The sequence below is a fragment of the Stegostoma tigrinum genome, chromosome 9 (genome assembly GCF_030684315.1).
Source record: "Stegostoma tigrinum isolate sSteTig4 chromosome 9, sSteTig4.hap1, whole genome shotgun sequence".
NCBI lineage: Eukaryota > Metazoa > Chordata > Chondrichthyes > Orectolobiformes > Stegostomatidae > Stegostoma > Stegostoma tigrinum.
Window position 1 is genome coordinate 59,109,054 of NC_081362.1, and position 14,516 is coordinate 59,123,569.

The 14,516-nt window shown below is 39.4% G+C and overlaps 1 protein-coding gene and 1 long non-coding RNA gene across 14 annotated transcripts in view; one reads left to right on the forward strand and one right to left on the reverse strand.

Annotated features, from left to right (window-relative positions):
• Window positions 1-12,146, reverse strand: part of esrrga (estrogen-related receptor gamma a) — a 247,058-nt gene extending 234,912 nt beyond the window's left edge. For 2 of the 6 annotated variants that reach the window (XM_048535444.2, XM_048535439.2), the window contains exon 1: window positions 12,008-12,146. In XM_048535444.2, coding sequence (XP_048391401.1) covers window positions 12,008-12,009 — 2 coding nt within the window. In that variant the 5' untranslated portion in view covers window positions 12,010-12,146. Of the gene's footprint in view, window positions 1-8,474; window positions 8,886-9,991; window positions 10,142-12,007 lie in introns of those variants that run through there. The other 4 variants (XM_048535445.2, XM_048535440.2, XM_048535448.2 and 1 more) reach the window with 3 other exon arrangements.
• LOC125454560 (uncharacterized) overlaps window positions 11,726-14,516 on the forward strand; it is a 32,142-nt gene continuing 29,351 nt past the window's right edge. For 3 of the 8 annotated variants that reach the window (XR_009446156.1, XR_009446158.1, XR_009446155.1), the window contains exon 1: window positions 11,726-12,547. This is a non-coding gene — a long non-coding RNA (uncharacterized LOC125454560). The remainder of the gene's footprint in view (window positions 12,548-14,516) is intronic. The other 5 variants (XR_007248038.2, XR_007248042.2, XR_007248041.2 and 2 more) reach the window with 5 other exon arrangements.

Here is a 14,516-nt window from a genome sequence, read left to right on the forward strand (position 1 = left end):
AAGCAGAACTCAAAAGTTGTGCAGGCTGAGGACATTAATATCGTTGGTCTGAGGATTAGATCAAACAAATAAAAAAACTATTGGTGTTGGGGAGGAAGGGACTAATTAAGAGAATCACTTCTATGTAGCAACTCTGGATGCTTGCTATTGGGCCATGTTTGTCTGCTTTCTTCAATTCCTTCTTTAATGTCCCATTCCATATCTTCCTCTCCAGGTATCCTCAAAGTAATTTCCCTTTTAATAACTGGATTGAGAGGCAGCAATAAGAAACTGGAGACACACTTAAGACTGGCCTGATGAACCTCTTCCAATTTGTCAACGACAAGTGATTGTTGCTTCAGGATACCAGTAGGATGTGTGATGACAACTCTTGTTGATGCATGAGTCATTATTTCTGAGCTACATGTTTATGTCAGGGTTACTGAAAAGAGACATGAGCTAGATGTTGAGAAATCAGTTTAAGATTGTATGAAAGTACAATGGCATTAGGATTACGATACCAAACTCCTAATCCAAAAAAAATTAATTCAAATCTCACCCTGACATATCTAAATTAAGTTAAACAAACCTGGAGTAAAAAGCTAATATCAGTGATGATGACAGTGAACATGCCACGTTGCTTTAAAAGCTAATGTTATTTAGGGAGGGAAATTTGTCATCCCCTTCAGGTCTAGTCCAGAATCACAGCAATGCAGCTGACTCTTACCTGCTCTCTGAAATAGCATAGCAAGCCACTGATTGAATTCAAGAAGGAGCTTCACTTCCATCTTCTCTGCTTGGCTCCTAGCCCTGCTCTACAGCAATGTCAGGTGCTACAGAGGATATTCAGAATATGCATGTTATGACAGCATTCTGACCTTAGCTGGGATACCAGACACTGGCCTCATGTGATCACGAACAAGCTCCACATTGAGTGAATGGAAGCCTTTTCTGTTCAAAAACAGATCTGCTTCAAGGAGGAGGGCGTGCAGGGCTATGCGCATGAGTGACACTATGCGCATGAGTGACAATGCCCACCACCGGTGGGAATCTAGAAATGTGAGAAAATCCAATGCTGTTCCTTTCTGAATATTACACTAAGCCCACACATTATGTCAATGATGTGCCACATTACTATTCATACAGTAAACTAACTGATGTTGCTGATGTCCCCACAAGCACTTTGAAAGAAGCCAGAGGCATAAATGTGGACAGTGCATGCTCAGTGTTAGGGTCCAATCCTTGCTACAATAGGTGACAATGACCCGTGAATGTCTCCCTGTGGGGAAATAGCCATCTTACAAGCAAATGTGATGGTTTTCTTCTGTAAAGTATTTTAAACTGTTTCAAGTAACTCGAAAAAGAAGGTTTACTGTAGTGTGTTTGTGTGTCTTCCTTTTAAAGTTCAGAAGATGACAGCACCAGTGCAGACATTAAACCAGTTACTGAACTGCAGTGCAGAAGAATCTTTCCTTGATCCCAAAACAATTGACTGTGTTTTTTTCCCCTCGGAACTGTGACGATTCTGACTGCCCATTGCCTAGTACATGGCTAAGCATGACAGAGCTATTAAAGAGGGTTAAACAGGTACCAGCATGACAAGAACCAGAATTAACAGTTGTACAGGGCAAACTCAGCAATTTAACATTCACGCTTCTGCCAAATTTTTCAATTGAAACAGGCCACTGTGAAATTAGGTTCTCAGTTATTCCATTCTACATGTGGAAATTATACTATGAAAATCATTTTGATGTTTAAAGCAAATTTATCTGTTTGGCTTTTCTTAACATTTCCAAATTACCTAAGCTTAGAATTTGCTTTTACAAACAGTGTCATTAAATGTAGCACACTTTAGCTATTCAAAACTATCTGTCTTTGGGATTTGTAAGACATTTAATAACTCAATAAGTCTAGTTTTTTTTCTCAAAACTTGTTTATGCAGACCACACAAAATAGTAAAAACAATTGCTTTCTGATCAGTTTTGGCTTTGCAATATTATAGAGAATAACTATCTTAATCATTAACAGGTTTCATAAATATTAGTATTCAATGTTTGAAGTTCCACAAAAGAAACGATATAAATGGCAACTTTTATAATTGTCAACCTAGTTCTACAAGCCACACTTCACCTTCCTGACTAACAGTGAGTGCAAATCAGTACAAGTAATACTGTATTTAAAGTAATCCACATCATGTCTATTCCAGACACTTCAATTCATTATTATCCCAATTGGATTGAAACAACTTGCAACAGTTTGGGTTGAGGCAGTCCCCTTCGTTGAATGGGTTCCACTAACCTTCCAACTTTAAAATTTCCAAAATATCAGAGGAGGTTTCTTTCTTGCGGAATACGGTGCAGCCATTGCTAGACACAATATCAGTTTTTCAATTTCACAGCAAGTGGACAATGCCAGTGGTAGTAGGGAAGAAGGGGAAGTTGTGACTGAGGACTGGGGGTTTGGACAGCAGAGGTACTTGGGACTGTTCAGCAAAGGCTGCCCAATTGTGGAATCAGATGTAATTGTAGATGTTTTATTTTGGAGTTCGCAAATGCAGGCTTGTTTGGAATACAGTAAGTACTCTGCCTATTATGAACAACCAAGGGAACATGCTAAATAACAAGGTGTGGAGCTGGATGAATACAGCAGGCCAAGCAGCATCTTAGGAGCAGGAAAGCCGACGTTTCAGGCCTAGACCCTTCATCAGAAATGCATTTCTGACGAAGGATGTAGGCCCGAAACATCAGCTTTCCTGCTCCTAAGATACTGCTTGGCCTGCTGTGTTCATCCAGCTCCACATCTTGTTATCTCATATTCTCCAGCACCTGCAGTTCCTGTGATCTCTGAAGGGAATATGCTGTTTAGTTTGATCAGCCAATCGCAGGGACATGCAGCTTACCTCGACGGCATTGAACTGGCACAGAAACTTAATCTTGGTGTTGCTCTTGTGTGTAGGCAAAATGTGCTTACAGACAGGATGCTACCCTTTTTCAAACTACATGGCAACTTCAAAAAGTCCATAGTTCCCTGTTGTTTTACTCATGGGAATGCCTCAGTCAGAATCAACTTGTCAACAAACCCACATCTTGTCTCTTGTCATGTAAATTGTTCTGATCATTTGAAATCTGGCATAATTGCACTTGTCCTGATGGATACAAAGACAAACAGCTTTGATAAAATGTCTCTCTTTCCAGCAATATTCAAACTCAGCTATGTACTTCAATCATCATATTACTAGTGTGTGCAATTCACTACATTTAAAAAAGTGTAACCCCAAAAAGGCAACTGGGAAATAACAGCAGAAATCTAACAGGAAAGCTGCTTCACTATGGTTGGTAGGTTGTAAGCTTAAAGTTGTGTTTCTCCATGTGGTGCAAACTCAACATCAGCTGAGACGGCTGAGTAAATGCTACACTGAGGCAAGGCACATAAGACAGAAACAGAAAAATTAAAGCTGGAAATCAAAGCTCATGCAATTTACTCACAGATTTAGTTAATTTACACTTACTAGGAGAGACATTAATTCACTCTTTGTTTAGCACTACAGGCAGAAACCAGTACTGATTCACCTGTTCTCTTCAAGTAGAAGAGTTATGTGCTATGGTGAGAATGGGCTTTAGAATAAAAAAGAGCTGAAAAATACTTGTGAAATCTCTTAAATTGTGTAGAAAAGGTCACCACCTTTCACTTCTAAAGTAACCAAATACACTTTTTCAATAATGTTGTATATGCTGCAGTATTTCCAGTGGCACAATTGGTTACAGTATAGCTTAGGTAGACAGCCTAAATATATTGCTTTCTTGGCCAGCAATAACCTGGGTGACACGCATATACTGAGCAAAACGAAATAATCACGGTAACTGCCAAAAATGTATCAGAAAAGGTCAGAGGAACGAAAACCTATCTGGAAACAACACACAAAACCAGAGATATGCATCTTAAATCATGCTAAATTACATGCCTCATGCTGGTGACTCGGTCATGGGAAATTATCAAGCTACGTGATGTCTCATTTGTTTTTAAACACATCATGGTAAATTACTGAATGGAAATTCAAATGTTTTCATTTTATCTAAGTATTGTCTATGCTTTTAGTTTTTGTTTAAATATATATGGAAAAGTGATCTACATGTCACATTTTATGTAATTGTGTTACATAAGTAAACCATAAAGTAGTATGCGATGCATTCATTGCAGTCTGATTTGGATTACTATAAATATGTTTGCCCTTTACACTGAGCCTGCCTGAGGGATTAGTAAACCCCCAAAAGTTCAGTTGAATATTATCCGAATGTACATCTCTGCTTGAATAAAGTAGTTAAGCAGGCTATAGTGTGATTGCTTCTGCCGTATTGATAATTTTATCCAAAATTAATTTCTAATTCTAAGATTCTAAATCTGACAGAGACTGGGTGGGCCAAATGGCCTGTTTCCATGTTGTAACTTCTATTTATTTTGCAGATTGTAACTACTATGTATCAAATTTTAGTTTCCATATAGTGACTCTTTTTGAACCTAATGTAGCATTACCGATACTAAAACAGCAACTGCTTGCTTTCTGAAATGGCATATTTTTTCTTTGTCCATTTAAAATATTTAAGATTAATTTTCACTAAATTATCATCTTAAAAAGCTCTATTTAATAGTGTTAAAAAAAACAAATAAAATATTGCAACAGGCCACTGAATGAATATAGACTGTTGCGATCTCCCCACACCACGCCCACACCGTGTCACCATCTGTGTACTTGCATCTTATGCATCACAGATCTCAAAGGCACAAGGTGAACACTGATGGTTTACTATCCACTACTGGTCTGGAATCACCTTAAATAGATGTCTATATTGATTGCTAACCTCCACCAACACTACCTACTGTCTCCATTAACTACAAGCTAAGTCTGTTTATCAGTTATTTTTATTTAAGTGACAATGATGTTGCAAAGAATTTGTACTTTTTACTTGCAAATTTTACTCTTTAATCCCAAGTCCAACATCCAGGCTATCCTTTTTGATTGAGCAAGCAACAAAACATGAACAGTGCGTCTCCTTAGGCTACCTAACATGATATGAAAAACCAGTCACTGACTGCCCATTTTCATTCCATTTTCCAGCTGATGCGACCCGGGGTAAAACTCACTATCCAGGCAGACTCTAAGTATCAATGTCATTCTGAATTGGAATTCAGGATTAGTCTTTTGTGAGAGATTGTTGCACTTTAGAAAAGCAAGTGCTAAACAAATATACTGGTTTAGTAACTAGTGAAACAAACAATGTCAAACATTCAACAAAAACATTCAACCAATGGACAGGCATTTGTTGTTTCAGTGAGGCTTCTGGAGTATGGCTGCACCGATATACCAACCTGTATTCACAAAAAGTAATTCAAAGAAGTTCATTTGCCATTTCGAACAAAGTTTGAAGTTTTTGCATAGTCCTTGCTACGTCTAAGGAGAAAATTATACTATCAACCAATGCTGCCATTGAGGGTCAAGACCCATTACAGATGATTGAGTATGACAAGAGACTAAGAACACCATTTTTTTGCTTCTTGGGCATGAATTTGAAATGAATCCAAAGAAGTGAGGCAGATGACCTGCTTAACAACTCGGAAAAGCCCTAAGTGAAATGGATTTGATTTGTCGAAAACATGAGTCAGACAGAAAACTATCCAGAATGTGGCACTGAACTTTCCATCCACTCAAAGGCAAAAGAATGCCTGATGTGAGAAATGGAGATGTTGAGTCTGTGCAAAAAGCACACATTCTTCCAAATCCAAAATAAAGGCTATCCTATTCTACATACCATTTCAATTTGATATATCTGTACAACTTACTGAAAATTGAGCGATGAAGAATAATGAAGGTCATAACTAACTCATCTGCTTAAAGAGGGTTCCTTCTGACAGTCATAAAAAACACTGATATTGGAATCATTGGTAAATTAGTTAATTCTGCATTCTACTAAAATAAACTAGGAAGTATCAAACAGCCTTCTGTGAGAAAACAAAGGTGAGTACATGGGAACTAGAATAAAAAATGCAGTATACCTTTTTAGTATCTGGACTATGTTTGTTTTTTTCATGCAAGAATGGGTAGGTGTTATGGAACTATCCTTATCATGGACTTCATAATCTAGGAATCCAGCATCACTTGACTGATCAACATAGCATGTTATTAAGTCAACTTTCAGATGTGCTGACATTTGTCCAAAGCTCACATCCACTAAAAAAAATCAAAGTTGTACTGTGATGTTAAACACAAAGAAATATTTCAGAACCCACTCTTGGAAAAACTACAACCAGGAATAACAGAAGTGAGACAGGAGCCAACATAACTATACATTTGCTTCCTTGAGGCCGCTGATAAAAAATCCATCAAGATCTTTGTCATCCTACAAAATCAGGAAGATGTGCTGTCAGTGCACAACTTAAAGACTGCCATTTTAATTGCTAGGTTGTACTGCAGTGTATAGTCTAACAACTATGGTATAGTACTTAGGACACATACTTTCCAGGCAAACAAAATGCACTAGCAATAAAATTAGATCATAATAACGAAAATGCCACAGGATCCATCATCTCCAGATAAAAAATAATTAAGGTAACCATGTTCCATGGAGATTGCAGCATTTTAAAATCTACTTGTCCCGGTGTGTATGTTATTTGCATATTTTTCTCTAAAATTTTGTTCAGCAATTGAAAGACCCCAAGCATCAAACTCCAAACTATAAGCCCAAAAGAATAAGCAAAACATTCAGTCGAGTCACGGAATGTAAACCTTAAAAACAATGCACTGACCCCAGTTTGTAGCCTCACATTTAATCATGAACCTAAAATTTAACTAGAGCATCTAACCATAAAACCTAAGATAACAATTCAAACCCTTAAAATCTAACCTGAGTTACAACTCAATTACTTCAGAGAGCCTGAGGCAAACATGTTCGGTCTAATGAAGTCAAGATTTCCCAGCTGCTAGGGTGGAGTATAGGGGAGAAACATTAGAAATGCATTACCTGATATGTGAATGCAAAACACGCACCTTCAATAGGCACAATTTGTAAGCAATTTTATTTTTCCAAATAAAACAATATTCCTCAGTAACCGATCTTGGTTACAAAGTACCTTCATTTGCAAATGGATTTCCTTCATCTGGCAGGCATCAGCTTAGCTGCCAAGTAAGCAAAGTGTCCTCTAGCCTTCAACAGATAATGCACACTATTGTCTAAACTTCATGTCAAATCATCTAACCCAGTAGCTAAATTAAGGGACGTCAAATGATTTTGCATGTTCAATTATTCATCTCCTACATTTATCTAAAGTTCCTAACACTTCTTTGTTCTAAAAAAAGCATGAAATATGCCTAAAATGCCAACAAATCAAATTTTGCACATCTTACAATATATCATGATATCGTAAAGCTTAATAGTGGTACTAATGAATAGTGGCATCAGCATTCAAGCAAAAAGTCTTAATAAGATATAGAAATCAGAACACTGCGAAATTAAGAAATTGATGAGTTTATATTTTATTCTGCAACATGGTCACCTTATCTAGAATTGGTATCTGTTCTGCTACCAGTACCGCATTTTCAATAATTGAATTTTCTAAACACCTATATGCATATTGAATGATATTTTGCGAAATTTATTTTGAAAGCAGGAAATGATGCAGGAAACTCTGTGACAGGTCACTTGTGAGTCATAATTCTCGGGATATTTGTTTTGAATTTGCACAAAACATCTAATACCACAACAGTTACAGTTTTACAATAAATAGTTAAAACATTATTTTACACCCAACAATGTTTGACTGTTCTGTGTGCCCCCATTGAAAGGTTCACAAAAATGAATTCAATAGTTTTTGTTCAAAGCTCTTGGAAGCTATGGTTACCACTTCACAATCACTAGTTAAAGCAAGTGCAGATTTTGGATCCAAAGCAAGAATTACTCAGAAAGCACAACGGATCTACCAACCTGCGTTGCCAAGGAGAGGGCATTTGATCAGCTGACTGCTGGCATTGTACGTTATTAATTATAGGCCAAGCTTAAGATCTGTACTGAGATATGTTGCCAGTGTTTTAACCCTCCATATAGACACTATTCCAGACTCTGCATGATGGGAACATAACATGCTAACTAGGTTAAACCAAGTAGATACTCCACTTCTAAGTAAAAACAATGAGATGATCATTAAGCATGTCATGGTAATACCATCAACCCTACCTCAATGAAACAAGTAGGTAGAATGAATATATGGACCAATGCATGCTAATTGTCTTATGATTCTCATACATGCAAACAAAAAAAAACAAGAATAGTTACAAAACGAATTCAATAAATAACACTGCAACCGTTTCCCTGACAACACTATTAATTTCTATTTCCACAAACAGAAGATGGTCCCGATCTATCTTGATACATGAGATGTCATAAGGAGAAATATATATCATTGAAAGACTTTTTTGTCTATTTGAAGTATTCTACCATAAAACTTACCAGTGCTGGATCCTCTCTTACGGAATTAACAGCAAGAGTGCTGGCTGGTAACACCTTTGAATGAAAGAGCAAATAAGCTAACCCTAACCAAAATATTCCTGCAACTTGCTTAAAGAGTTGTAGCACACCTAACACAGCATAGAGGACGCATATGTAAAAAGGCGAAAATGAGAAACAGGACGGGTGTCAAAAGGCGAAGAAAGATCCTGATTTTAAGTAGGGAAGAAGTACCAGCAGCAGCTCAACGTGGGTAAGCTAGAGTCCTTGATTTGGAGGATCTGACTGTCAGGGACTCTGCGTCACTATAAACACTAAAAAGCAATGATATCAAATTTCAAGAGTTCCAGTAGGAGGGTTTAAGTGGAGGGCGAGTTCAGCAACTTTCATGTGATCGTACCAAATCAAGAAACTGTTTCAACGTAAACAAGAAACCTGACCCAATTTGAAGTGTACGTTTTTTTTCAACTTCTAGCTTTAACGTTGCATCACACAGATAGCTTACAGGTTGATAGGCCTGCGCCCCAGATGTGTATTCCTCAAAGGTGTGTTAATATATAATTAAACAATCTGGCAATGGCATGCATCGCCTGTAATTATTGCAGTAGTTCAGTCTGAGTTAATTCTGCAATCAATCTTTTACGTGGGCACTGCATTAGGAGCTTTCATTGTGTACTGTCTGGTGCAACGTCCCGAGAAGCAATGGGCCTCTAGAATAACAGGAGCGTATTCTTCTCACTGACAACAACTTGGCTAAAACCACTCGCAATCCATACTAGCGTGGGTCTTGCTGCAGCTTACAAGTTACACGTTGCCGGTTTAGGGCCGTATGTTACCCTGCATGGATTAGTTTCCTCGGCTGCCGCCGCTCTACTGCCACTAAATCTCTCGGACTAGAGCAGGATATCGTGTTGTTTCTCGCCGAGATACTGCGGCAGCCGGCCCAGCATTCAATGTGACTTTCTCCCTCTCACACAGACTCCCTTCTCTCGCACTCACACACACACACAGAGACACATACACTTGTTTTCTTTTTTCAGTACACATCTTTCTAACACACCACGGAAATAATCCTCTCTCTCTCTCATTCTCATACACACACACACACAAACTGTATATGGTCAGGAACTAACGATCTCCAGCACGTAACGTGCTTCCTACCACCAACCCCATGTGGTCACAACAAAACTGAACCAAGCAAGCAAAAAAAATGCAACTGACGCGCCAGGATCTCCAGGCCTACAGTGGATCAGCTGTCAAACCTATCATCTATTTCCAGGACAAGACCTGCAAATGATCATTGTACATCATCGCCCCTCTCTTGTTGCAGCGACCGAGGTTGCTCTAGGAAAGAATAGAAGGAACTTTAAAAGCTGAGGTCGCTGCACAGTTTCAACCTTCTGCAAGGGTAACCCTCAGCTCAATATCAGCCGCTTCACAGGCGCTTTAATAAAATCGCAATCGGAGACTGTCAGAGAAAACTGCACGTTTTAGCAAATATGTGACTGATTTACGATTACCTTGGACAACCTCCCTATCAGATCGAGAGCTGGTGCCGGGGTTTATGTGGTAGTTTAAAGTAAATGGAAGCCGGCTACTTTCGCTTTAATGTCCACAGGGTTCGGAAGCGCTGCAACCCTCTTTACAACACACACGCCTCCCTTTCCTGGGAACCGGTAACTCTCGGAGTCTGAAGGGGGGAGGGGGTGTTGTGTGGGTGAGGAGGGGAGCCGGCGGCTCTTGATTTGCCGGCCAGCGGGGGTCGGGATTTCGGCGGGCCCTCAACGCCTGTGTGATTTAAAGCGGTGATATTGTGCTTTGTGGATTGAAGAGCCGTATGGCAGAGCGGCCATGTGATCGGCACACACCCGCTCGGCAATGCGCCCGTCCGTACTCAGCGTGACCCAGAGCGTCATCCCCGGCTTGTTTTATCAATGACAAGTTGCAACAGACGCGAGCAAATTCACAATCTCCCGGCACTGGCGGTGCTCCAGGGGTGATAACAAACGTGCAGTTGCAGCGTTTTCCGTCTTTATTTTTACCACAACAAAAAAAACCTATTAATTAGGATTAATCCTAGAAGCGGTTCGCCGATCAATGTGTCAATTTAAAAAAAACAAAAAAAAAACTCACCTACATATTGGCTGACAGAGTTCTCACTTCATCTGGTATCTAATGTCCAGGTACAGTCAGAGACTGGCAGCTTGATTTTATTTTGAAGAAGGCAAATCCCGATCTTGTGTTTGTGTGTGTGTGTGTGTGTGTTTAAATCAGGAATGCCATTGCGCGAACAATGATAGATGCTGGGTATCAGAAAGCTGATCTTAGGAAGAAAGTCATGTTATCAAAATGATCTTGGAAGGGCGTCAATCCGTCATGCGTTATTTAGCAGAGCTATCCCTCTTATCAGTGACTTATCAGCGGCGGTGTGGTTCAGTTTACTCTCATGTCCATGTTTATTTTGTATTAACCAGGACCCGGCGCATATAGCCGAAATAGCGGCAAACGCCGATTTAAAGTAGCCCATGGGAGCAGTCCGTGTAATCACTGAAGTCGCGTCTAAAACTAAGTTTGAACGCTTCAGCTATTGCTTTGTGCGGTCCGGTAAGAAGAGTTTGTGACCTGGCCTTGAGTCGTTTTCAAGCCATTTTCCGTTTCAACTTTCCGTGGTAATAATCATTGCCAAAAAAAAGCAATTCAACGTTAAAAAAAGGTCATATATCGCGACCACTAATTACTGGTCTTTAACTTGTCGCGGCGATCTAACCTACATTGCTCGCTTTGGAACTTTGAAAATAATCGGGGTGCTCAATTTAGAATTTGGGGATGTTTGGTAGATGAGACGGGTACTGAAACACGTGAATTGAATTCACCTTTGCAGTTTACAAATGCGCGAACAGAGGTTGCAGATTGCATTCAAGCAGCCAGAAACGTCTTATATTACTGTTCGATAGTACCTCAGTAGCATAAGTTGCACTCCTGCACTTGATTTAATACATCGAAATCAGTTTTACAGAGTAGGTGTATTTATTTGTCACTGACCAATCTGTAACCGCCGTCCGTGAATGCATCCCATTGTGATGACGGTAAATATGTAATTTATAAAACTGCAAATTGCCATCCCATTCTGTTTCTTCGCAAATTTAATTCTGAAGGATGACCTCCCTCACAATGCACACAACAGTTTTACTGCTTTTACCGACGAGAAATAAAAAAAATCGAATATTGAGTAATTCCACTGCAATTTCACATAACAACAACCTTCATCATATCCTATCTAGAGAGCACGGCGGATACAGAGACGTTTAACATGCCTTCCATCTATAAAAGATGCATTATCTTGCTTCCTCCAAGTGAAAAATTGTTAGGTGACACATTTATCAAAATAGTAACACGCGGGAATAGATTCGCTACATATTGAGCTTTAAGGCGCATCTACAAAAATGCAGGAAAATAGCTTCACCATATACATATTGTGAAAGGCATATGGAACAATATGATATTTGGAGCACAGATATAATGATTTAGGTACTCACATGGTTAGTGGCTGCAGTGAGATTGAGTTAATCACAGCTTGGGACCTTCCTCCTGGACTCAGCAATAGCAAATGGCCAAATAGCTGCACTCAACCTGACCACTTAACAACTTCAGGACAGACAGAGAGGGGGAGATCACTATTGCCATCCCATGTTCTGTAGCCTATAAATAGCCAACTTTTTGATTGATACAAGGAACAAATGAGAGAAGAATGCGTAATTTTGCGCATGAGCCCCCCCTTCAAGTAGAGAGAGAAACAGAATGTGCGAAGATAAATTGGAGTGTGTGTGTGTGTGTGTGTATGTGTGTGTGTGTGTGTGTGTGTGTGTGTCGAGAGGTAGGGGGGCGGGTTGGGGGTGAGGGAAGAGAAAGCGGGAGAGAAAGCCCCAGGCAGATCCACGCAGCAAACCTGTAGGGCGAAGGATTTGCTATTTATCTCAGAGCGCCAGTCCGTTACACCTGAGAAGAGAGTATCCCCAACTGTAATGATAGGAAAATTGGCAGAAATCTGTGCATGTTTTCAGCATTTAAAACTTACGGTAGGAACGTGCACGTCTATGTTTTGATCGGTTAGAAAAAAAAAATCTCCCATTTTGGGAAAGGTGTTGTTATCAAGAGAAAAATGACTGATTCCGGTATCTTTTTTCTGCGTCTTTTGCAAGATTAAGGCTTAAGAGCAATTGCCTATTCTTGTATTACAATGTTGCCGCTCATTTATTTAAATAGTTTAAATGTCTGTTACCCATAGTACTAATTAATTTTACTCTGAAATAAACGTACTGCGCCTTACTGGTGTTTTGCGGATTAGTTTGACTCTTTGTGCATATTGGTCTAACTGTTTAGAATATGTGATGTTCGGCGGAATGCCTTGCGTATGATTACTCATGAATTAGCGATGTGATTTGAATGCTGGAGGTGGGAAAAGGCAAAATCTTGTGTTCTGGCGGACTGCTCTGCGCTCTCGCCGACATCTCATCGGCCTCCCTGTTTTACACATATACGGTGCGTTTATGTTTTAAAAAGAATGCGCTTGTGACATCAATGCTACATTACAAAGACGACTTGCAGATTCATGTGAAGCATCCGCCTGTTTCTATTTGGAGAATTACAGGTTATTTCCTTTCCCTTTCGACTCGAAAGGCTTTCCAGGCGTTTTAAAGGGGTGATATGACTAGAAATCAGCGATTGATTTATGTCCATCAGTCTGTTTCTGCAGTGCATACATTTCCAATCTCATGCCCCATAAAATAATAACAAAGGATCTGCATTAATCCGTCTGCAAGGCTGGCTTTGAAAACTCATGTATATGACTTAAAAGTTGAAGTCCAATTTATCAACTTCCCCCTCTCCCCTTGAACATTCTAATCCCTACTAACTTTTAACCATTTTGCTGACGAGAAGACTCACCTTTACCTGAATGGGATAATTGGGAATAACATCAATAATTTTATATGCAAATGTTCCCCGTTTCGTCCCGTCCGAACATCAATCTCTATTATAGCTGAATTTATTATTTATATTTTGTAACGTCAGTAATACGGCCTGGGAAATCACAACACTGGTAGTTATTTTAAAATAGCTATTTTAAAGTATCCTCGGCACGTTCGGCTGCTTTTACAATATTGCGATTAATTCTATGCCACATGAAGAGACGTTATCTTCCATGTAACTTATTGTAACTAGTGAAACAGTTGGGTCAACTTCAATTTAGAAAAGATGTTGTCTCTTCAAATTTGAAGATATAAATGTTGCCCAGCTACAGATGATTATGGATTGTACAACCCCCACCTAGAGACATTAGCCTGCGTTATTCCATAGTTCTCTCAGCTCCCGCACACGCTTACATCCTGTCACCACTTTCAGAAAGGATAATATCAAAACAAATAAGGAATTTCCCGCAAATCTGCAGTTTTCTGACTTAAACAGACTAAGTAAAGAGGTTCACATGCGTGGAGGATTTCAGACATTATTTGTCAAATGTTTAGTCAAGTATATTTTCTTAAGCACCATTTATCGTAGCACGTTTATCAGTGAATAATTTACAAGACTACGATTTTGTCACTAGACTCCTAAGCTAACAGTATGGCGAAATAAAACCCGCTTTACAGTATATGATGCCCTCACTGCCTTCATTCCTTTGCCCATTAACTCTTCACTGACACACGTTGGCCAGATAGTGCTTCTGGAAGTAAAATAGGGGAGACCGCTGAAAGGCCAGCGCAATATCCAAGCAGACGAGCGTACTGTAAAAGGCTTAGCTGCAGGTATGAAAGTGATTAGATCCTCAAACTGTTGTTTTTGTCTTCGTTGACTTCAATGGTGGGAGTTCACCACCAGATGCAATAGCGTTATAAGAAAACAGGGCACATTGTTTCAAAGAAAGGGAAGCAACTAGGCTCACAAAGCGTCTTCCTACCTGTACGGATCAGTGAGAAACAGCAAAGCTCCAGATCAAAACGTACCTTTTGAATTTTGCAAATAAGTTTGTTGAACACATCTAAAACACCG